This window comes from Lissotriton vulgaris, chromosome 5 (genome assembly GCF_964263255.1).
Source record: "Lissotriton vulgaris chromosome 5, aLisVul1.2, whole genome shotgun sequence".
NCBI lineage: Eukaryota > Metazoa > Chordata > Amphibia > Caudata > Salamandridae > Lissotriton > Lissotriton vulgaris.
This window is the reverse complement of record NC_141693.1, coordinates 1,347,896,777-1,347,920,461: the sequence shown is the minus strand read 5'-3', so window position 1 is coordinate 1,347,920,461 and position 23,685 is coordinate 1,347,896,777. Positions and strand designations below refer to the sequence as shown.

Sequence of the window (23,685 nt, the reverse complement as noted above, 5' to 3'; positions counted from 1 at the left end):
AGGTTTCAGTCAAGATGATTAGGTCAATGTCCAATGTTAAGATGAGATCAGCGATGGCGGAGGAGTGTCTAGAGGCCGATCTGCAGTTGAGGAGAGTGCATTTGAGACGGGGTGTGTCAGGGGAGGTAGAGTGTTCTAGAGTGAGGGACTTTTCTAAGGTTATTAGGGACGGAGATTCTGTTTAGTGTGGGGGGTCTACAGGGATTTGAGTGTATCGTGGGAATGGAGAGGTGTGTGGCGGCTGTGTGGTTTAGAGGAGCTGGGTCGTAGGAGCGGAGGAGGGTGAGTGTGTCTAGGTCCGAAAGAGGGTTGCATGGGCGACGGGGGCGGTTGTTGCGATTGTGGACAGGGATCGCGGTCCAGTGTGAGGGGTGTAGAGTGGGAGAGTCATTTGGAATGGTGGGGGGCAAATTGAGAGGGGGTGGTGGTGAGTGAGGGGGGTCTGGGGTGTGTGAGGAGTAGTTCTTTGATGGTGTGAATGTCTTCTTTGATGGTGTGAATGTCTTCTTTAAGCTGGAGGAGGGTGGAAATAATCTTGTCCAGCGTGGGATAACTGTTGGTGTTGGGGATGGAAATCATGGGTGAGTGACTGACCTGAGAATTAGCGTGCGGGTGAGGGGGTGGGTTGGTGTTCGTGCAAGGCTCCGTGGCAGTGGTGTACGGGTTGGTGTTAGAGAGGAGAGAGGGGTTGGGAGGGATGGGTGTGGATGAGGTAGGGAGGAGGTTGGTGGTGTGGATGAGGGCATTGGTGGCAGGTGGAGAGCCGGTCGGGGGTTGAGTGTATGTTAGTGGTGGTGGGGGAGCAGGTAGGGTAGTGGGGGCTGAGAGTGGGGGGGAAATGGGATTGGAGAGGGTCCTGTTGTGGGGAGGGGGGAGTTAAATTAATGGATGTGGTGTGCTCTGCGTGGTTGGTTAGAGGGTGGTAGTGGGGACTGAGAATGGGAGGGGATAAAGGGTGGGATTTGTCGTTATGCGTGTCGTTCTGGTGCTGAACTATGTTAGAGGGGTTGTGGGTGGGAGCTGTAAAGTCAGGGGAGAGAGGAATGGGAGAGGTATCATTGGGGGTCCAAGGGTTGGTGGTAGTGGGGCGGCTGGTGTATGAAGGGGAGAGATGTGTCTGTGATTGAGGAGTGTGGGGAGGTTACAGCAGGTGGGTGATTGACTAGGGTGCTGGGGGTAGAGGTGAGGTGCGTTTCGTTCTGGTGCGGAGCTAGGTTAGAAGGGTTGTGGGTGGGGGCTGTGACGTCAGGGGTGATCGTACTGGAGGAGATATGAGTGGAGGTCCGAGGATTGGAGAGGTGCTCTTTGAAAGTGGGGAACAGGTTGTCTAGTAGTTCCAGGTTCCTGTCTGTGGATTGAATTAGGACAATCCCGTTATTGTATTTAGTAATGGTGGATCTGCCTGGGAAGAGTTGGGATGGTGTGATGGAGAGTTAGGCCATGAGCGGATTTCCTGGAGGTGGAGACGGTGAATAAGGTGAGGAACGCTTTTCTCCATTGAGCTCTGCGTGTGGTGTGGAAGATGATATCGGTGTTCAAGGATCCATTGACCGGTGAGAAGTAGATGTCGGCAAAGGGGGTTTCTGGGTGGGACCTCAGGAAGTTGTGTTTAAAGCGTTTAGCGGCTTTTTTGGTGAGTGAGGAAGGGTAGTTGATTTTATATGTGTGCTTGCCGATGGGATCCATGTTGGGATGGCGGTATAGGTGGGTATGGGAGGGTGGACGATAGTGATACACATGTGCAAAAAACAAATGCAAACAGTAAGTTACATGGAACAAAAGTGACACTAGTGAGTAGCCAAAATAACCAAAAAATAAGATGTAGCAATCAGTGCAATCCAGGAATAAAAAGTGAAATGGGTGCAGCTTACAAAAATGTACAAAAAATATATGAGGTAGCAATCAGTGCATTACAGGCATAAAAGTGAAATGGGTGCAGCTTACAGAGATGTACAGTATACAAGTAGAGGTATAATACTGGTGATTACAGAAATGTGCCGTATACAAGTAGAAGTATAATACAGATGATGTACTGGAACAAAATACCGGTGCAAAAATGACACCAGTGAGCAGCCAGAAATATATGAGGTAGCGATCGGTGCATTACAGGTGAAGAAAAAGTGAAATGGGTGTAGGTTACAAACAATGTACAAAATACAAATAGAAGTATAATACTGCAACAGTAAGTTACCAGGATCAAAAATGACACTAGTGAGCAACCAAAAATAAATGAGGTAGAAATTGGTGCATTACAGGAGATATATACAGAAGTATAGTACTGGTGATATCCTGGAGCAAGATACAGCTGCAAACAAGAAGTTACAAGAGTCTGAAGCAAAATACAACTGCAAACAGAAAGTTACATGAGTCAAAAGTGACACTAGTGAGAAAAGTGAAATGGGTGCAAGTTACATAAAATGTGTAAAATGAGATTATAAATAGTCTAAAAAGTCCAGTTCTTAGGTCAGATAGTGAGAAATGACTAGTCAATGATGGTCGCCAAGGAGAGACCAGTCTAATATGGCCGAACAAAAAGGGGAGATAGAGACATTAGTCCTCTGTCTGTTGTCATTACTTTGAGAACAGGGAAGGGCAATTTCACTTTCTATTTGAGCAAGCCCGGCTCCTAGCTTGCTGGGGGGAGAGAGTCTTATCTCTATTTTTGGAGGTCTTGTGCGGAGGAGTTAAGTTGAGGAGCCTCGTGAGCAGCAGTTACCAGAGGGGATTTATTGCTACAGTTTTATGACCCCAGCCATTTTGAACAAAGGAGGTGGTTTAAAAATGTGAACTAGCGAGTGGGGTGGGGTGAAATAAATACCTTTTGTAATTTCTGCTCACAAAGCATGTTGATTTTGCCAGCAGAGTTTTGCAGTTGTCAATGGTCTGGCCAGAATGTGCACAGCTGCGGTTGTTCATCGACTTCTGGCAGGTTGAAGTCTGTTCTTGCGCAGCCAGAGCAGCTGAGCTGCAGCCCCTTCCGTCTCGATAGACGATATGTTATATATTTGCCGGTGGATCGGGCTCTTATCCCTTCTGGTGGGTCCTCGACCTCCCAGGCACAGCACACGTCCCGAAGCACAGGCTCACCGACTGCAATAATGCCCTCGTGTGCACCACCTCACCACAGGCAGGATCAGTGGGGGTCTCCCGTGTGGACAGCATTGTCAGCACAGCACACCACAGGAGTCTCTCCGTTACGACCCGCAGCCAGCCTCAGGGATCGTACATCGGATAACCGGAGCCAGGGCTTGCTGTTCCCAGTGAGCACCTCACGGCAGGGGGGTCTTGCCGTTTTGTTCTGTAGGGCGTCGGGGCAGCTCCGACACCAAGCCTCTGCCCTCCCTTTTATTGCGCAGTGAGCGGTCAGTCCCAGAGGACGCACATGCTCCGGACCTCCGCCTAGATCATGCAGAGCCCCCGCCGCAACAGGGTGGCTCCCAGTGCATGCCCCCAGCGCAGCTCCGCATCCACGCCTCTGCCCTCCTCAGTCTTGAGCCGCGTGCAGTGCCCGACGTCGAGTGAGCTCCGGACCTGCGTCCCAGGTCCAGCAGTGACCCGCAGCAGCCCGGCGATGCGGGGCAGACTCCAGCCACGGCCGCTCAGGCGTGTGTGGAACCCTCAGCAGTCTCAGCAGGCTCCGGCAGACTCTACAGCGCTTTGCGGGCTTCAGACCTCCGTCAATCAGGTAAGCGTGCCATCCAGTTACTTTTGGTAGTTCAGTTCCTTAGGACTGGTAGGTGCTAACAGGGATAAAGCCCGAAGTGGGATCCCAAGCACTGGGAGCTCCTAACAGGAGCTCCTACCAGGCGGCCATCTTTAGTCTTGATTGACAAGCCTAGATTGACAAGCTCGTATAAGGCAGCCATCTTGTGCCCAAATGACACTTCTGATCTCTAGTTCTTGTCACACAGTATTTAAGTGGCAGAATTCTAAGCTTGCTGTGATTAGACCTGTGTGGAGCGCACTTTAACAGGTTAGAAGTCGCCCATATCACATGGGTAAACCCACTGGACGTTTCTCTGTCAGGTAGCACAAAGTCTGAGGCTAAAGTCTCACACAACTCCCGGTGCTGCTTGCATTTTGATGGGTCTGGTGCCCCGTTAACCCTCCGAATCCCTTTCTTCTAACTCGTATATTTGGATGTGACTGTCAGAAGACATAGCGTGCTCAAAAAACCTCCTACAACACGTGTATGTACAGAGAGAGCGATACAGGTAGGTGGTCTTGGTTGAGACATTCGCGTTCACACCTAGAGCACAAGGCAGAGGCGGGACAATGTGTGGGTTATTTCATCCAATAACTGGGCAGAAGCAGGACATTTGAAATAATATCCAAACCTTTAATGCAAACGAATTTCGCACAGGTTTCTGCATTCTTCAAGATCATTTATTCCTCTTGTCCTTCTTCCTCCTTCAATTTGTAAATGCTAAGTTAGTGTATTTGTATCATGTGTACAACTCACGCTCCACTGGAGCAGAGGAGCGTCGCCGCACTTTTAACCCCCCCCCCCCCCTAAAGCCCTAGAGATGAAAAATAAAATGGTAATTACAATTTTATTTTCATGCCCTGTCCTGAACACAGTGTCAGGACGGGGTCGCTGCTGAGTGACTGCTGCATGTCTCTCAGCAGGGAGGAGGGAGGGCTGGCTAATGCACTGTTAAAAATGTGCATGCCGTCTTGGGCGCCCAGCCACACATGTGCAATTTAAACCTCTTGGGTTGAGAGTCAGTGCAGGCCACCAGGGCACTGTAGAGCGCCACGAGGCAAGAGTCCTTGGTGTGCAGAGTCCCGCATTGATGCCGCTCTCCGCCCCCATCAGACCTGGCGAGAGCTTCACACTTCAATGGAATGCTCTCCCCCGCCCCCATGCCTCTTCTCTCACCCTTTCGCTTCTCCGTGATGCTTCTCCAGCGCTGCTTGGCCCGTTCCCTCCCACTCGCTCGCATCCCGCCCCCCCCCCCACCAGGCTTTACTGGACAGTCAGGGAGTTGTTGCACATTCACTAAAGGTATTAACCACTTTACCGAGCAATCCAACTAGCTTTTGCCTTTTGTGATATCACATGCGCATGCAGCACTTTGACATGCACGTACTAACAAAATGCAGAGATATCTGTATGATAAACAAACAGAATAACATGGCTTGCATCGCAGATGCTCTCCTCAAACTGCAGTTATTTGAGCTTTACAGTCACACTAGAGGAGTCATAAGTATCAGAAACTTACGTAACGAATATCAACTTTAATATCCTTTCCCTTTCACAAAATTAACGTTCCCTGGTTGTTTGCGCTGTAGCAGAGACTTCACAGAGCGAACATCCACTAAATTATAGTACAGCATTATTAAAGACGAAAGGGGGCAACTCGGGCACCATTTGCATTCGGGCATTTAAATTTGCAGCCTTCTGGGACCAGTGGATTATACCACAATGTGTTAATGTACATAAAAACGTTAGACAAACACAGAAATCGTACAATTGGGGATTGCATGTTGTTTAAAGACAAACAGAGAATCTGCACTTGCATTTATATTATTTTTAAAGGAAACTTAACACGAAATGCAAATGTGCTGAGACAGCGTGTGATTTTTTTTTTTTAAACAAAATCCAGAGACAATTTTGGAATGCGTGTCTGTAGGCAACTTTGTAACACATCACATGTTTGGTTTTTACACTGCGCTTAATGCAACATACACTCCAAATACCACTCAGTGCCACATAATTACACGCCACATAATTACACTGCACTCAATGGAACATACACTCCAAATACCACTCAGTGCCACATAATTACACGCCACACAATTACACTCTACTGAATACAACATACACTACACACAATACCACTCAGTGCCACATAGTTATATGCAACATAATTACACTGCACTCAATGCAACATACACTCCAAATACCACTGTGCCACATAATTACACGCCACATAATCACACTGCGCTCAACGGAACATACACTCCAAATACCACTCAGGGCCACATAATTACACTCCACATAACTACACTGCACTCAATGCAACATACACTCAAAATACCACTGTGCCACATAATTACACGCCACATAATTACACTGCACTCAATGCAACATACACTCCAAATCCCACTCAGTGCCACATACTTACACGCCTCATAATTACACTGCACTCAATGCAACATACACTCCAAATACCACTCAGTGCCAAATAGTTACACTGCATTCAATTCAACATACACTCCAAAACAACTCAGTGCCACATAATTACACGGCACATAATTACACTCTACTGAATGCAACACACTCCACACAATACCACATAAGTATAGGCTACATAATTACATACACTCAATGCAACATACACTCCAAACAATCCCACTCAGTGCCTCATAATTATATGCTACATAATTACACTGCGCTCAACGCAACATACACTCCAAATACCACTCAGTGCCACATAATAACACTGCACTCAATGCAACATACACTCCAAATACCACTCAGTGCCACATAAGTATATGCTACATATTTACATATGCTACATATTTACACTGCGCTCAACGCAACATACACTCCGAATACCACTCAGTGCCACATAATTACATGCCACATAATTACACTGCACTCAATGCAACATACACTCCAAATACCACTCAGTGCCACTTAGTTACATGCCACATAATTACACTCTATCGCATCACCACAGCATCACTCCGCACCACCAAGGGGCACCACCACATCACTCAGCGCCACCACAGCATCTGTGCAACCATTCAACAACAACAGGTTCAAATAGGTTCTCTCAATGTTTCAAGCTTTATTACAAATGTCACATAAAGATGTTAATATTTCACTTCTGTTCTTGGATTTTTGTCACAATAAAATACACTGAACATAATCTTCACAAAAGTTATTTACAAAAGTTTAATCTATTGCCATTATAAATTACAATAACTTTTTAATTAAAAAAATTAAAATCAATGGTTATTCGTAATATCAATACATCCAAGTCACGTAAATACAACACATATTGCATTATAAATGCTATAGGTGTCACATTTGCGAAAGTTAAAAGTATTGTCTTTGTAAATGACAAAGCGATTAATTTCGCTATTTTCAAAACCAACACATAAATAAAAAATGTGTCATTTACAATACCAATAGCTCAAACTTTCCTAATGCGAGACCTATAGGCAACGCCAGTGCTTGTTTTAGACAAGGTAACGCACCAATCCAAAGACATTTTCACTGTGCCTTCTTTTGGTAATCAGACATACCCAATGTTATTCTTTAAACACTGCTCGATCTGCACGCTGCGTGTGCGCTCATACAATTTCTTTTACTATATCAGGCCCTTTCATTCTAAGTTACCACTACCCATTATACTGCGCCAGGAAAACACAATTTTTTTGCTTACCCCTTACCCTGTTGGCTCCTCTTTTACTACTAATCAATTTACATTTGTTTATAGAAACATGCCTTCTATACTACATACACCACTTACGTTTTACCATGCCATTATCACTACATCATTTCCAAAACTCAACTTTCAGAAACACTCGCACTTCCACTTCCCTATTCTTACCACATATTTTGCCTTACAACAATCTACTAGCATTGCGTGCCCAGCATTCATTTACCTACTCGCCAAATGACTTTTACTGTGGTCCTTCGCATTCCCTGCCAACTACTTTGCCCACAGCGTACCTTCATTATTACTTCATGCTTTTGCATTGCAAAAACTAGAAACACATTTTTCCCATATACACACATTTTGCTGCACATGTCATTTGCCTTACTGTTTATTATGCTACAATATTATTTTATTTGTTAATGTCGTTTAGCACAGTTAACAGAACATGCAAAACCATCATGGGCCACAGCCTCGTGCAGTTATTCATGGTCTAAGCTTATTTCAACAATAACTGTGTCCTAATTTTAGTCTGTGGTGTTGTCGTCAATCCGCAAGGCATTTGTCCTTTTGTGTGAATCCGTGCCATGTCTGCTCATCTATTTTCCAATTTTGATTTTATTCGACTTAGTCATTAAACCCAATAGGCAAAGTTCTGGCCTGCAGATCTTGGGTTTAGCCGCGATTTCCAGGACCAAGTTAACCACAGTATTCCAGAATTTAGCTAATTCTGGTGCAGGTCGTGAACATATGAGGTCTGCATCCCCTACGCTGAATCACCGACACTTGCCTGTCACTGCAGCATGCATTCTATGCAGTCACGGAGGCATTAAATATATTTTGAACCTTTGTTTTTCTGAATACATTTGTAGGGAATTTTGCGTCTGTCAGTATATTTAAATACCTTCAGCTGTTACCTATTATACATATCAATTAGCCCATCAATGGCAAATTAGTAAGCCAACACCATGACCCAAATCTCAACCCCAAAATTACTGCTTAGCAGCATTACGCCACATTTCTTTTTATCTATGCAAAGGATGCCTCTTGTCTTTTGACCCCATGTTTCGTTGTTTTCAATCTGTTGCAAATAAGGCTACTTTTTTCTGATGTTCTGCGCAGTGCGCCATAATGTTGTATACTAAATATATGCAGACATTTTATTGCATTACCTAATACACATAAAACAGTATAAGGTTTAAAAAAAGGCTGTGTCTCTGATGTTCTGCTTGATGCGTCAATGTTGCTGTAGGAGGAGGTTATGCAACATTTATTTGCATTGCCTAAAACACGTAAAACAGTATTCGGATTATTTTTTTTATTTAAATACCTACAGCTGTTACCGATTACACATATCCATTAGCCCATCGACGACTTGATAGTAAGCCAACGCCGTGACTCAAACCTTGTTTATTGTGCATCTCAAAAGCATTACCTGGCGTATTTATAGTGCCAGGTACAGCAAGAAAGAAAAATAATAATGAATATGCTACTTACCAGTATGCATCTGTTCTTGGCATGTAGGGCTGCTAACATTCATATCTAGTGCATAGATCGCCGCCTAGTGTTGGTCCGGATGATTGCACCTTGTTGTCCTGGAAGAGTCTTCGAAGTATCACGAGATAGGTGGCTCCTCCCCTGGACTACAGTGCGCATGGGCATCGACTCCATCCCCAGATTGTTTTTAGCCATTGTGCAGAGATGGAGTGAAATAGTGTAAATGATGTCCATGCTAATGATTGAATGCAAGAAATTACCTGCAGCCGCTACGGGCGCCGGGGAGGAGGGCGGGCGATATGAATGTTAGCAGCCCTACATGCCAAGAACAGATGCATACTGGTAAGTAGCATATTCAGTTCGAGGCATGTGGGCTGCTAAAGTCATATCTAGTGCATAGAATACATAGCAGTCCCTCCATTAACGGCGGCCGCCCGTGCCAGCTGCAGAAGTCTGAAAAAGAGTTTTAAGAACAGCCTGACCTACAGCTGCCTGCTGTTTGGAATGCACATCTACACAATAATGTTTAGTAAAGGTATGTGGTGTAATCCACGTGGCTGCTCTACAAATATCCTCCAAAGGAATATTACCTAGGAAAGCCATGGAGGCCCCCAACTTGCGTGTGGAGTGGGCCCTGGGGGGGACCGTTAAAGTGCGCTTAGCCTTGTGGTAGCAAATCTGAATACACTTAACGATCCACCTGGCTATTCCTGCCTTGGAAACGGGGTTGCCTTTGTGCTGGGCTGAGAAGGCAACAAATAGCTGTTGTGTCTTCCTAAAGCTTTTGGTCCTGTCAATGTAGTACAGTAATGCTCGTTTGACATCAAGCGTGTGGAGCATTCTTTCTGCTACTGTTTCAGGGATCTGAAAGAATGTGGGTAGATCAATGGTTTGATTGACATGAACCTGCGACACCACCTTAGGAAGAAACTTCGGGTTAGTGCGCAGCACTACCCTGTTAGGATGAATTTGAATAAATGGCTCTTGTATTGTGAGTGCTTGTAGTTCACTAACACGTCGTAGAGACGTGATGGCAATGAGAAAAGCTACTTTCCATGTCAAGAACTGAATCTCACAGGAGTGTAGAGGCTCAAACGGTGGTCCCATTAATCTGGTGAGGACCACATTGAGGTTCCACACAGGAGCCGGTGGGGTCCTGGGGGGGGATGACTCGTTTCAGCCCTTCCAGGAATACTTTGATGGCAGGCACCCTGAAAACCGAGAGGTGCTGCCTGTTTTGGAGATAAGCCGCTATGGCGGATAAGTGTATCAAAATGGAAGCATACGCCAGATTACATTTGTAAAGATGTAACAAATAGCAGATGATATTAGGAATGGATGCATCTAGCGGGTTGATATGATGTTCTGTACAGTAAATGACAAACCGCTTCCATTTTGCTGCATAGCAAGCTCTGGTAGTGGGCCTTCTTGCCTCCCGGATGATGTCCATGCATTCCGGGGGCAAATCAAGGTAGCCAAACTAAGACCTCAGGAGCCAGATCGCCAGGTTCAGCTGTTGCGGATCTGGGTGCTGAATGTCGCCATGGTTCTGCGTCAAGAGCCTGGGTGTGAGGCGCAGCCTTTGATGCGGTACCACGGAGAGTTCCAGAAACGTGGTGTACCATGGCTGGCGTGCCCACGTTGGAGCAACCAGGATGAGTGTGATTGAGTGTTGCAGCAGCTTTCGTGCCACCAGCGGTATGAGAGGTGCTGGGGGAAAAGCGTACGCAAATTTGCCTGACCAGTTCATCCACATCGCATTGCCCTGCGACTGTGGGTGTGGGAACCTGGCGGCGAAGCTTGGGCATTTTGCGTTCTCCCTTGTGGCAAACAGGTCTATCTCTGGATGACCCCACTGCTGGAAGTAAAGGTGGAGTACTGATGGATGTAACTCCCACTGGTGCATTTGGTGGCTGTACCTGCAGAGCAGATCCGCCATCCGATTGTCCACCCCGGGAGGTGTTCTGCCATGAGGAAGATGTTCCTCTGAATGGCCCACTTCCACATGCCCTGAGCCAGATGAGACAGCTGTGGAGAGTGTGCCCCCCTGCTTTTGGATATAGAACATTGCCGTCATGTTGTCCGTCCGGATCAACACGACCTTGTTGCACAGATGTACTTTGAAGGACTTCAGTGCCATGAAGATTGCCATCAGTTCTAAGTAGTTGATGTGCATCTTCTTCTGCTGTGTCGACCATAGCCCCTGCACTGTGTAGTGGAGGACATGCGCTCCCCAACCCTGAAGAGATGCGTCCGTCAGGATAATTTGTGGCACAGGCTCCTGGAACGGTCGGCCCTTGCAAAGGTTGTGTGGAGTCCACCAATGCAGAGAGTTGTATGCCCGACCAGTCACCAATACTAGGTCTTTCAACTGCCCTTGAGCCTGAGTCCACTGGCGTGCCAAGCATTCCTGAAGCGGACGCATATGCAACCTTGCGTGTGGGACTATGAAGATGCAGGAGGCCATCATGCCTATCAACTGCATAAACACTCTCGCAGGGAGTGAGTGCTGCGGTCTGAACCTCTGTATCAGCGACTGGATGTTGTTGATCCTCGCTGGGTTCGGCTGAGCTGTAGCAGCCAGAGTATTTATCGTCGCGCCCAAATACTGCCGCACATGGGCTGGCTGAAGGTGCGACTTTGGATAGTTTAGCGAAAACCCCAGACTGTGAAGAAGGTGAATAGTGTGGGAAATGTCTGCGGCGCACTGCTGTGCCGACTTGGCTTGAACGAGCCAGTCATCCAGGTAAGGGTAGACATGTATGTTTGGTCTCCTGAGGTGCGCCGCTACCGTTGCCAGACACTTTGTGAACACTCTGGAAGCAGTGGTCACTCCGAAGGGTAGGACCTTGAACTGGTAATGCCTGTTTAGAATGGTGAACCGGAGGTATTTTTTGTGGGATGGATGGAGTGGTACGTGAAAATATGCATCCTTGAGGTCCAAGGTTGCGAGGAAGTCTCCCTGGTGTAACAGTGGAAGAACTTGTTGCAGAGTTAACATGTGGAAGTGTTCTGAAAGAATATACAGGTTGAGGGGGCGTAGGTCCAGAATGGGTCTGAGTGAGCCGTCCTTTGGGATTAAGAAGTGCAGGGAGTAAACCCCTGTGCCTTGTTCTTCCAGTGGCACGAGCTCTATTGCGCCTTTTTGCAGCATCACAAGAACCTCTTGCTGCAATAAGTGCAAGTGCTCTGCCGACATAGGACGTTGTCTTGGGGGTATGTTGGGTGGAGTGGACCTTAACTCCAAACAATAGCCGAACTGGATAAGTTTCCTTACCCACCTGACTGTGGTGATTTACTTCCAGACTGGCAGGAACTGTTGGAGTCTCCCCCCGACAGGTGTTGGATGGTCGGGGGGCAGTGACAGGAAGTCACTGTTTGTTGGCAGCAGAGGAACGGGAACTGTTGTTGCCTCTGCCCCTGCCCTTGGCGTTGTTTCCTCTGTAACCTCCTCTAGCCTGTTTGGGGTACGAGGACTGTGGCCCACTTTTACTGAATTGCGCCTGTTGTGCCAAGTGTCCTCTGGTAACACCTAGAGTGCCTGAGCGACGAAAAGTGCTCCCTCTGTATTGCTGAGACTGAAGTGCACCCATGGATTTAGCCGTTTCAGTATCTTTTTTAATTTTATCGAGGGTGGAGTCCACCTCAGGGCCAAATAGTCTGTCTGGATTAACGGGCTGGTTGAGGATAGTAGTCTGTATCTCCAGCTTGAACCCTGAGATGCGTAGCCATGCCTGACGCCGTAACATCACACTAGTATTTATCGCTCTTGCTGCCGTATCCGCAACGTCGAGCGCACATCTAATCGCAGCGTTGGAGATGAGCTTGCCTTCCTGGATAAGCATCTCAGCTCCTTCCTTAAACTCGTCTGGAAGGTGTTGTAAAAGCTGCTCTAAGGTGTCATAGTGTGCCCTGTCGTATCTAGCCAACAGAGCTTGTGTGTTGGATATGCGCCAGATGTTGGCTGCCTGCGCTGCCACCCTTTTCCCCGATGCCTCCAGCACTTTAGACTCTTTGTCCGGGGGGAGGAGCTTCACCTGCTTGTGAGTTCGCCCTCTTGCAAGCATTGGAGACCACCAAAGAGTCCAGAGGCAACTGGCCCCTTATGTAAGTTGGGTCCCCAGGTGCCGGTCTGTATTTTTTCTCTATTCTTGGGTTTACAACCCGTGCCCTTGTAGTTTCCTTGAAAATGTCTGTGGCATGCTTAAGAACACCTTTAAGCAATGGAAGTGTTTTAACAGTCTTCTCGGCAGCAGAGAAAGTGTCAAATAAAAAGTCAACGTCCACAGGGTCAGCATGCATTTCCACCTTATGGTTTGCAGCCGCCCTTTCAATTAAGGCATTGAACGCCGCAGAATCTTCTGTAGGAGAAGGCTTTGCGCCAAAAGCTTGTGGGTCATGGACAGCTTGTTGGTCCCCCTGGTCACCTGAGGCTAACCACGAGTCCTGTTGCTCATCAGGGTCTGTGTTTTCGGAAAAAGTATACTCCTCGTCCTGATCACCTAGGTCTCCATCTGAGCCAGTGGGTGAAGGCGATGGGCTTCTCGCAGGATGCAGAGGAGTGTGCTCATCAAGTTCTGGCGTCTCTGGCGCAGGCCTTTTCTTTTTTAGAGTGATTACAAACGACTCCAAAGGCTGTGAAGTAATCTTCCTCTTGTAGAGCGTTAATTTTCCCGTGTCGGCGTCGATATACTGTTCCGACTGCTCTTCTAACAAGGGGTGTCGACTCAAACTTCCACTCAGTTGAGTATGCCTTACCCCTTCTGAGTCCTTAGGCACCGACCGTGGTGCAAAGGCCTTTGGCACCACCTTGGGTGGTAGAGTAAAGAGGAGCGGTTTGGAGGTCTTCTTCGGTGCCGCTACCGGAGTAGGTACCGAGGGGGTCTTCGGCACCGACGTCAACTCTTTCTTACGAATCCGTTTGAGGGAGTCTGCCACTTGCTTGGTGACAGAAGCGGACGGTCTCGTCGACCCGACTGAGGACCTCGATCCACCCCCAGGGGAAGACTGGAGCGTTGATGAATCCATGTTCTCTGGTGGAGGCGCAGACGTACTCTCGACAACTGCGCGTCCGCCACCATCCACGGCCCCATGCGTCAACGCCGATGGCTTCGGATCGGCGGACTTTCCCTTTGGCGTTGTGGCTCCAGACTTTGGCTCGGTGCCCTTTGACGATTTGGCCTCGACGGCCTGTTTGCCTGTAGATGCGGTAGGCTTGACAGTAGACGGCTCAGTGGCCGGCTTAGACTTCGACTCGACCACCTTACTCGAGTGCTGGGTGACTGCTTTCGAGCTTGGCGCTTTGACCACCTTAGGCACTTTAGCCTGTTCGACAGCCTTCTTCGGCTTCGAGGGCTCCGACGACGACGCCGTCAATGGCGTCTTCGGTTTCGGCGCTGCGTCGGCCATCTTAGATTTGGTCGATCCCGAAGGTTTCACTTTCGGTTTCGATTTAGGCAATGGCGGCTCCGCAGAGGTGTCCGTAGCCGGGCCCGGAGGCGGGGCCGAGGAGCGAGGTGTAGGGTCGTGGGTAAGGCCTTGTGGCGATCCCGTGACCTGAGCCTTTGTAATAGTTTGTACGGGGCATAGCTCATCCTCCGAGCTATCTTCCACGGCCCCAAAAGGTTCTTAGTCGTCCCCTACCTCCTCGACGTCTTCTTCGAGGTCTTGGTCCTCTCCGTAGTCGGCCTCGACCTCCGCCGATGAAGGTGAAATCTGCAGGTGAAGTTTTGCTCGCCTGCGTCGGGGCTGTCGAAGATGTCCACTGGTGCCGGGGCCGATCGCTGGGCCTCGAGGCGCGCCACGCGCCGAAGCTTGATAGTCTTCCTTGATCGAAATCTGGAACAGGCCATACAGCTGGCCTCGTCGTGGTCCGGCGATAGGCACTGGTTGCACGTCGATGTGTGGGTACTTCGAACCACACACGGGGCAGTACTTGAACGGACTCTGTTCCATCGTAGAATCGTCAGGGTCTTGCTGCATCGACAGGGCCTCGAAAACCGAAGAGTCACCCGACTTCTCCGATATCCGACTCGACGAGCCGGAGTATACACGAGACCGAACGCGAACAATACCGACGAAGTAAGGAAAGCCTTTTGGCTTTTAAGAAGTTGTTTTATCGATTCCGAACAGGAGACGTCGAAATCACATCCGTACCCAATGGCGGAAAAAAACAATCTGGGGATGGAGTCGATGCCCATGCGCACTGTAGTCCAGGGGAGGAGCCACCTATCTCGTGATACTTCGAAGACTCTTCCAGGACAACAAGGTGCAATCATCCGGACCAAACACTAGGCGGCGATCTATGCACTAGATATGAATTTAGCAGCCCACATGCCTCGAACCTATCCATCGCCCTCCCTCTATCCCTCTATCCATCGCCCTCCCTCTATCCGTCGCCCTCCCTCTATCCATCGCCCTCACAAGGCTGAAAGAGCAAAGCTCCTAGGGTTAAGCTCAGGGCAAATGGGGAGGGGGGGGTTAGGGGTTCAGGTTGCACACAAAGTGCGCCCACAGCGGTACAGGGTGCTGTTTTGGGCATAGGTTGCCCAGTTGTTTTCAATGGGGATTCTCCGGTTTCAACAAACGTTGCAGGCTCGGGGATAAAGACTTTCTGGAGGCAACCACCGGTTGCAGAAGTTGGGATGCTGGGGGTTGCCTGGACACAGTCAGTTGTAGGAACCAAAGGCTGTGGGGCGTCGGGTGCAGGCAGCGATGTCCTTTATCATCTGGTTTCCTTACCAGCTCCTAGTTTTAAAGGGAGTTTTGTCCATTAATGCGCTCAGGGGGCCCCCTGTATGCACATTCTCCGTTGGACGTCTAAGATATCGATATTCTTCTCCTTTTTCGTCGTCCCGGTTCAGTGGTCTTGATTGCGAGATGTATTCTCCAATTCTTTCGGTGGTTTTCTGTCTTTTTCTTCTCCTTTTCTCCCAAAACTCTGGAACCAATCGGGACGATCCAGAACCAGTGGTGGAAAAAATAATCTCAAGATGGCGCCCAAAGGTGGGAGCTTCCGCAGGAAGCGTGCCGACGTCACAGGAAGGACACCAATGGGTGGGATGTCGACTCCCACCTGGGCTACGGAAAAAAAAAATGGAAAATACTACGATTCTAGACTGAACGACTAGACCGCGGAATAATGCACAGCATAGTGAATCCAGAAAGATTCACGCTGCATCATATATCCATTGAATAACAATACTCAAAACGTAGTAAAGTACAGATAGCAGCAAGGCATACTGCTTAATACATGAACCTGAATTTTATTAAATCACACAAAACAATTATGTGGGTCAAATAAAAAACGCACTCTCCCTCGTTGTCAGTCAGATCACCAAACATTTTCTTTCAGTTTCAGTGGTAATTCTGGACAACTCGGGGACCACCGAACTGCAATGTCCTCCTCTGGTTTAAGATATGTATCTTCCAAACAGCAGAAGTTCATCAGTCCATAGATCAACTTATGTAGTTGTGGTGGACAACTAATCGACGTTTCAGTCTCCATGTCTGAAAAGTACAAACCATCTTCAGGACCAAGTGTTGAGCTGTACAATACGGTTGACCCTATATCCTAAAATCATCAAAACATACAAGAAAAATTGTACTCTAATATACAAAGATATAGTGAAAGGAAGAAAACCCAGCGAATCCAAGATGTGAATCAAACACAGCCACAAAGCAATACACCAATAGAGCAAACGGTCACTATATATGTGCACACATAAAAACCATCACCAGATTAATAACTACGAAGAACCTACTTACAAGCAATAATGGCAAAAAAACAATCTAAATTGAGCAGAATCTCAAAATCACTTTTCAGAGTCACAAGAACTTAATTCACTAAAAAAGTATAATACTGTTGCCTATAAAAAGGCAAAAGCCAGAGTCAAACATGACAACCACCAGTGTGAAATCTATCTAAAAAAGTTTAAGCACAGAGTTTAGTCATACAATGTACTTGCAGGAAATGTGAGTACAAACCTCGTAATATTTCCTGCAAATCAAACAATCCAAGGTAAGTATACTCATAATAATAAAAAGGACTAATCGAGGCCAGAAATTGTCTTACTCACTTATCTAGGTTTTGAATCTCAGTAAATGTACAGACGGACGTACACCAGGATCATGCGGCCTCCGCTCCAAGACATTCTGAACCAAGTAGTCCGATGGCAGGTCTAAGTAACTACCTCCACTGTCTACGCCATAATCGCTCAATATCCTTAGGTTAAAAGCTCCTGTTGCCGCCATCTTTGAATGGGCAAAGGTGCAAAACGCTTCTATAATTTGCCAGAAAGTTAATAATGGTATCAAAAAAACTGTATACTTAACCTAAATGCAGATATATTACTATTATTGTATCCCAGAGTACGCCTATTCATGAATCTTCCATAATTTGCCAAAAAGTGAATGAAGGGACCAAAAAATGTATACTTATCGTAAACGTTAGAATTATATCCCAGAGTATTAGAAGGACCAATACAAGAGAACATTTAAAGAACATTGTGATAGAAGGTTACAAGCTAAAACTATATACGTACGTCGATAACAAGGGTACATCAAAATACTATACTCAATGATTTTGTATTCAAATAAAAACTACAAGCGGTCCTACCTAGGGAAGAAAAACGCGACAACAAATCAACAGGCATGGCCTAATAAGTACTGGAAACATTTAATTGCAAGATACAAGCTGGTCTACTCTATAGCAGTACAATACTTCATTTTCTGTATTCAATCTAAAACTTCAAGGTGTACTACTGAGTTAAGTAAACCGTTACATCGAAGCATCAGGTATGGTCCTTTGTGCAGCATGACTGTCCTTTGGTCTACTTTTCCAGTCCGAAACCATGGTTCTGGGTGCCATGGGTGCCCTTTATATGCCCAGAAATGCCCGACAGGAGGTGGCAGTCAATAGCCAATGGGCTACCAGATTCCCTCCTTCCGATTACTACTTCAAGAGAAGTGTGACATCTAGTTATCCCAGAAGGCTCCATTCTGCCCACTTTCAAGATAGCAGAACCCCTCTTTCACTCTCAAGAAATCAGTAGCCTGTGCCCTAGATGTGGGGATAATTGCGAGCTACAAGCCCACAGAAAAAACTGTTTGGCCAGCGTTGCCCCTCTTTCCCCTCACATTAACCTGCCTACCTGTTTAATTACCTGAAAAGAAGAGCAGCCCCTCTAGAGTGTTGTTACTCTCTACCCTTCAGAGGCGGCTTATTCTTAAGCCTTGCTTTTTGCCCTCAATTCCCGTTTTCTCAAAATTGACCATTACTACTGTCATCCATATGGTTTCCACACTTTCATGTTGGAAATATTTACAAGCTTCATATCTACAAAACTCACTGAAGACTGCAGAATAGTGCTTGCATAAACTACTGATCTGTTTAGTTACAGTGCCTGAAGACTGCCTTCATTGGTTTCCTTTTAAAGAAGGGACACCCATGAAAGAAAAGGTTACTTACCTGTATCATCTGTTTATGGCCTGGTTTCTTAAATGCATAGGCACTTAACGTCTCAGCCTATGTGCAGGGTTCCAGAACATTTTTGCCAAGGAAAACATCTTTAAATTTACAGTAAAATAAGAGCCAGCTAAAAGCTACGTTTTTTACAGTTTTTATAGAGAAACCCAAATAATCACAACCCAAAGCAAAAATTAAAAGCAAGTCTACACACTTGAGGACACATTAACATTTTTCATAAAAAAAGAGATTAAAAGTGAAAGAGAACCGCCTTTAAAAGCCACACCACTCAAACCAATAACGCATGAAAAATTGCCAGAGAAAATAAGACATTAGAAGAATGTAAAAAAGATCTCCTTCCCTCCAAAAGGTGATTCAATAAACTTGAACTTTACCAGAAAAAAAGGAAACATACTGTAATAGCGGTTAAGGAAGGGCATCTAACGTAAGCAGTTAGATTTGAAGACTAAAGCAACTGGTTCACATGATTCAATTGACAAAGTAAGCCTTCAAGGTTTCTAAAAAAACATGCTGTTAATAAGACGTGCCTAACGTGCACACTGCAACCCTGACTTACAGATCTCTGATAGAGGGGGGTCCTCTTCGGCTTCTTAGACCATGATGTGGTAGTAGATGAGAGTGGTAAAGAATGAGAAGCAAGGGGAAGAGCAGACGATGGAACAGTATCCGATGACATACTACAAAGATTCGCCATCTTTCAGTGCTGTGATAACAGTGTACAATATTACAATTTTAAAAGTAGCAAATAAAAGATAATAAAAAAATTCTCAGTTTAGTTTCAAAAAGCTAGATATCTTATTTTAGAAATGCATGTCTACTAGGACCCTTAGTTTAAGTGTTTTATGAACTACGTTTATGGCTTTAAACAAGTACCTATTACACCACTCGCCACTACCATGACATGCTACTACGCCATTCCCCCAGTATTTAAAGCTTATTTGGAACATGGGACTTTCCAGCTGGAGTAATTTTCAGGCATGCATACTTAAGGATTATGCTACTTACCCAGTAAGTATTCGTTATTTGCATGTAGAGCTGCAGGTTCACATGATTTGCATACACTCCTGCCATCTAGTGTTGGGTCCAGATTTTTGCAAGTTGATTTTCTTCAAAGTAGTCTTTCTTAGTCAGGAGGTAATGCGACTCCTCCTTTCGATGATAGTGCGCATGGGCATCGAGTCTACTGTTAGATTGTTTACCAGCAAGAAGGTGAAAATGGAGTAGGTAAGTGTAGTACTGAGATGGCCATGCGTATGTAATGTAAATAATGAAAACTGCAACAGCTACTTGTGCCTTGGGAGGTGGTAGGCCACATGTAAATCTACAGCTCTACATGCCAAGAACAGATGCTTACTGGGTAAGTACCAAAATCCGTTCGAGGCATGTGTGCTGTATACACATGCATTGCATAGATTATATAGCAGTTTTCTCCCAAAGCGGTGGCTAATCAGTAGATGTTGCAGCTGTTTTAAAAAGTGTTTTTAGCACTGCTTGCCCAACATTGGCTTGTTGATGTGCTAACACAGTGAAAAAACCAAATGTGCAGAGGGTCAAAGGGGAAATAGTTTATCGACCTGTCAGCTCATGCCCCTATAATCAAAGTAAATACATAGAAAGAGAAGACCAGGTCCAAGGGGGTGTGCTGCCCTGAATGGTGAACGAAGATCACGCAGGTGCATGTGTGAAAAGAGTGTGTTGAGTCACACTGGGCTAAGAAATACCCATCAGACCACCCTTGTGGCGGCATTTCGTCATATGGGAATAAGCAGTCGCTCCATGCGCCGCCCATATCATCACGTGGCGGTATGTAAGTGGAGAGCGGCGTGCTGAGCCACAGTCATGCTCAAAGAAAAATACAGGATGAATGCAGTGCTCTAGAAGAAGTGCTTGCTAAAATTGACTACCTAGACTAAGGGGAGTGCCTATAGAAATTAGTGTAGGTGTCAAGATTAAAAACACGCCTAGTAGTAGATGAGTGAGACTACATTATGGCGCTGTGCAGGGTGGTCGACTAGTTTCAGCTTAATGGAGCATTGCTCCCGCTTTCATCAGGACCTTAGAGATGATAGGCTACTGCAACAAAATGTGATAGGTGTACAAATACAGAAGAAAATTAATACCATACGTGCAATGTACTTAAGGAAGTCATATATCTCCCCAGAACTTGGAACCTCAATGTCCAGTGGAGACAGAAAGGAGATCTTCTTCCTGTCAAGAAAACAACAAAAATTCCATGTACCCTGTTACACACATGAAACCACACAACCCCACAGACACCGTCAAGACAAAACACACCTGCGAGAACAATTTGCGTTCCGCATAACATAGAAGCATACTAGCTTCATCACATAGAGGCATTTCCTCCTAGTGATACTCATCCAGCTTTGTGTGGGTGAAAGCCTCACCTCGCCCGGCAACCGCTCGGGAAATTGAGGCCCCGCTCTGATGTGTAGAAAAAAGGACACAATTAGCGCACAATTCCTATGTGTCCAGCCCAATTGTTTTACACATACAACCCAATAGACGTGTGGTAGACTACCATCTGTCCTGCCACAAACTAGACCCACCACTAAACCAACACTAATTACTTAAGGAAGGTAACTGACCCGAGGAGAGAAAGAAAGAAGGGCAAACTCGGATGGTATCACTGCCACAGGCGACCATCTGTGTCCCCATATCTGACACTGTGACTAGCACTACGAGTACCATGAAATGTGGCAGCAAAAAGATGTTTTTGCAGCCGACCAGGAAAGACCCAAGTCTAAAAGCATTGTCCTGGAAGAAGTAAGGATTGTTAACTAAAATTAATTGCTACAGGGCAGTAACCCCATCACAACATCACCAAACTTACCTATCCGTCGGTACCCATTGCTCTAAGACGAGTGGAAGGGGAGGCACTGACGGGTCCGCCTACTTCATTTAAGTACCGGGGCTTCTTGATTGTTAAGCCAATTGTAGTATCCAACATGGCCATGCCACTCCGAGTCACCAGATCTCGAATGAATCGGAAGAAAACAATGTTCACCTGCGTTAGTAGGAATCGAGCAACTGAAAAGCAACTCAGAACCTGGGAGCGCCAAACCCCGCAAGCCTAGCACTAATCTTAACGTACCTCTGCGCATGCGCGTTAAGATTAGTGCTAGGCTTACTTCTTCCAGGGCAATGCTTTTAGACTTGGGTCTTTCTCCGTCCTGGGTGTGTTGGGTTTACAAGTCGCAGGTTCTCTGAAGGCCTCTCTGCCTTGTCCTTTGATGCTTTCGAGCATTGGCAGGTACTGGCTCCTAGTTTGTATTGGGAGCAGTGTTTCCACGACAAAATCCGCCTTAGGCTCTTCCTCTTCGAGTTTTACTCTGAACGCTGATGCTGCGTTCTTGATGACTTCATTGTAAAGTCCAATGTCGATATGTGTCCTCTTCCTCTTCTGGACTCTCTGCTTCGAGGTCCTGCCACTCTAGGTCCTGTGTCCCTGAGTATGTTGAGCCTTGGAAGGTCTTCTGGTCGTCATCTTCCTCCTCAGAGTAGGGAGCGTCATCTTCCCGATATTCCAGATCTTCCTGGCTTTCTGGAGGTGCCTCGACCTCATCTACTTCCTCGACGAACTCGACCACCGGTAGCTTTGGCTTCGACGGAATTGTATACTCTTTCATCCTTTTGAGTCTTCTCTTCTATCTTTCCATCTCGGCCGCCTGTTCGGCGCCAATTGGTTGTGCCGGTCTCTTTGTCTGGCTTGATGACGTCGAGACTGTTTTCAGCGTCAAGACTGGTTTCGGCGTCGAGACTGGTTTCGGCGCCGAGACTGGTCTTGCGTCCTTAGTCGACGAAAAGGTCTTCAGCGTAGAGCGTTCCTTTTCGTGGAAGCTTTGACGACCTTGGCTGGTCAATGCCCTTCAGCGCCTGGGAGTCCTTCCGTGAGGATCCGCTGGCCCTGGGTGTTGCCACGGACACCGGAGTTTTCGGCGTCTGCGCTGTCGGCCCTCGTTTTTTCAAGAGTCTTGGGCAGACTGTCGAGAGTCTTTCGGGCCTTTTTGGGGCGTCGAGTCTCCTACCTTTTCTGGAGTCTTCGTATTATCGGTCTCTACGACCGTGTAGCCGTCGTCTTCTTCGGCGACTTAATCCCCCTAGTCGGTCGAGAGTCCCAGGTCCCGCAGGGATGGTGGCTGGCCCTTGCCCTGCATGGCGAAGTTAGCTCTCCTTTGCCTCGCTCTCAGACGAAGGGTCTTCGGCGTAAAGGCGGAGCAGGCGTTGCAGTCCCTGCTTTCGTGGTCGACCGGCAGGCAGAGGTTGCAGACTGGATGTTGCTCCCTCCGCGCGTACTTGTGGTGGCAGTTCCGGCAGAATTTGAATGGTGTGTTGTCCATCTCTTGTGATTGCGCATTCTTTTCTGGACGTCGAAGTTCTTCGAAGATTCTCATCCTTCATCGTCCTCTTCGCTAATGTAGTCTCACTTAGTCTTCTCTTTTCTTTACAAAACTTGGCTTTTTGGCTCCTTTTCTCCAAATCTGTGGAGCCCTCTCAGGAACAATCCAGACCCAACAGCGGAAAAAAGAATCTGAAGATGGCACCCAAGGGTGAGAGCTTCCGCAGGAAGCATGCAGACAAAAGGTGGGATGTCGACGCCCACCTGGGCTACAAAAAAAAAAAACTCTGATTCCGGATCCAACCACCAGACCGCGGAATAATGCACAGCATAGTGAATCTAGAAAGATTCACACTGCAAAACAAATCTTTTCCATATCGCTGCATAGCACGCTCTGGTAGTAGGCTTTCTGGCTTCCTTAAGAACGGTAATGCATTCTGGTGGCAAGTTGAGAGACAAATTGTATGACTTTAGAAGCCAAATCACTAGGTTGAACTCCTTGGGATTTGGGTGTCCGACTTCTGCAGGGTTCTGCGCAAGAAGACTGGAAATTAGATGTAGCTGTTGATGTGGAACTACTGACAATTCTAAAAGTGTTGTGAATCACGGCTGACGAGCCCAAGTGGGAGCTACTAGAATCAATTTGAGGGATGCTTGCCTGAGCTTCCAAACCAGAAATAAAAGGAGAGGGAGAGGCGGAAAAGTGTAGGAAAATATCCCGGACCAGTTCATCCATAGGGCATTGCCTTTGGATAGCGGGTGTGGGAACCTTGAGGAGGCGTTTGGGCATTTTGAGTTGTCCACGGAGGCAAACAGATCTATTTGTAGGAATCCCCTTTGTTGAAAGTATGGAAGGAGAACCTGGGGAGGAAGTTGCCACTCGTGAATTTGCTACAGTCCTCTGCTTAGGAGGTCGGCAATCAGACTGTCAACTCCTGGGAGGTGCTCTG

General features: G+C 46.9%; 1 protein-coding gene across 1 annotated transcript in view; it reads right to left on the bottom strand.

Moving 5' to 3' along the window:
• CSDE1 (cold shock domain containing E1) overlaps positions 1–23,685 on the bottom strand; it is a 689,720-nt gene that overhangs the window by 649,398 nt on the left and 16,637 nt on the right. Inside the window, 1 exon segment of the mRNA XM_086923281.1 lies at positions 18,935–19,081. Within this exon segment, the coding sequence (XP_086779407.1) occupies positions 18,935–19,072 (138 nt within the window). The 5' untranslated portion in view covers positions 19,073–19,081.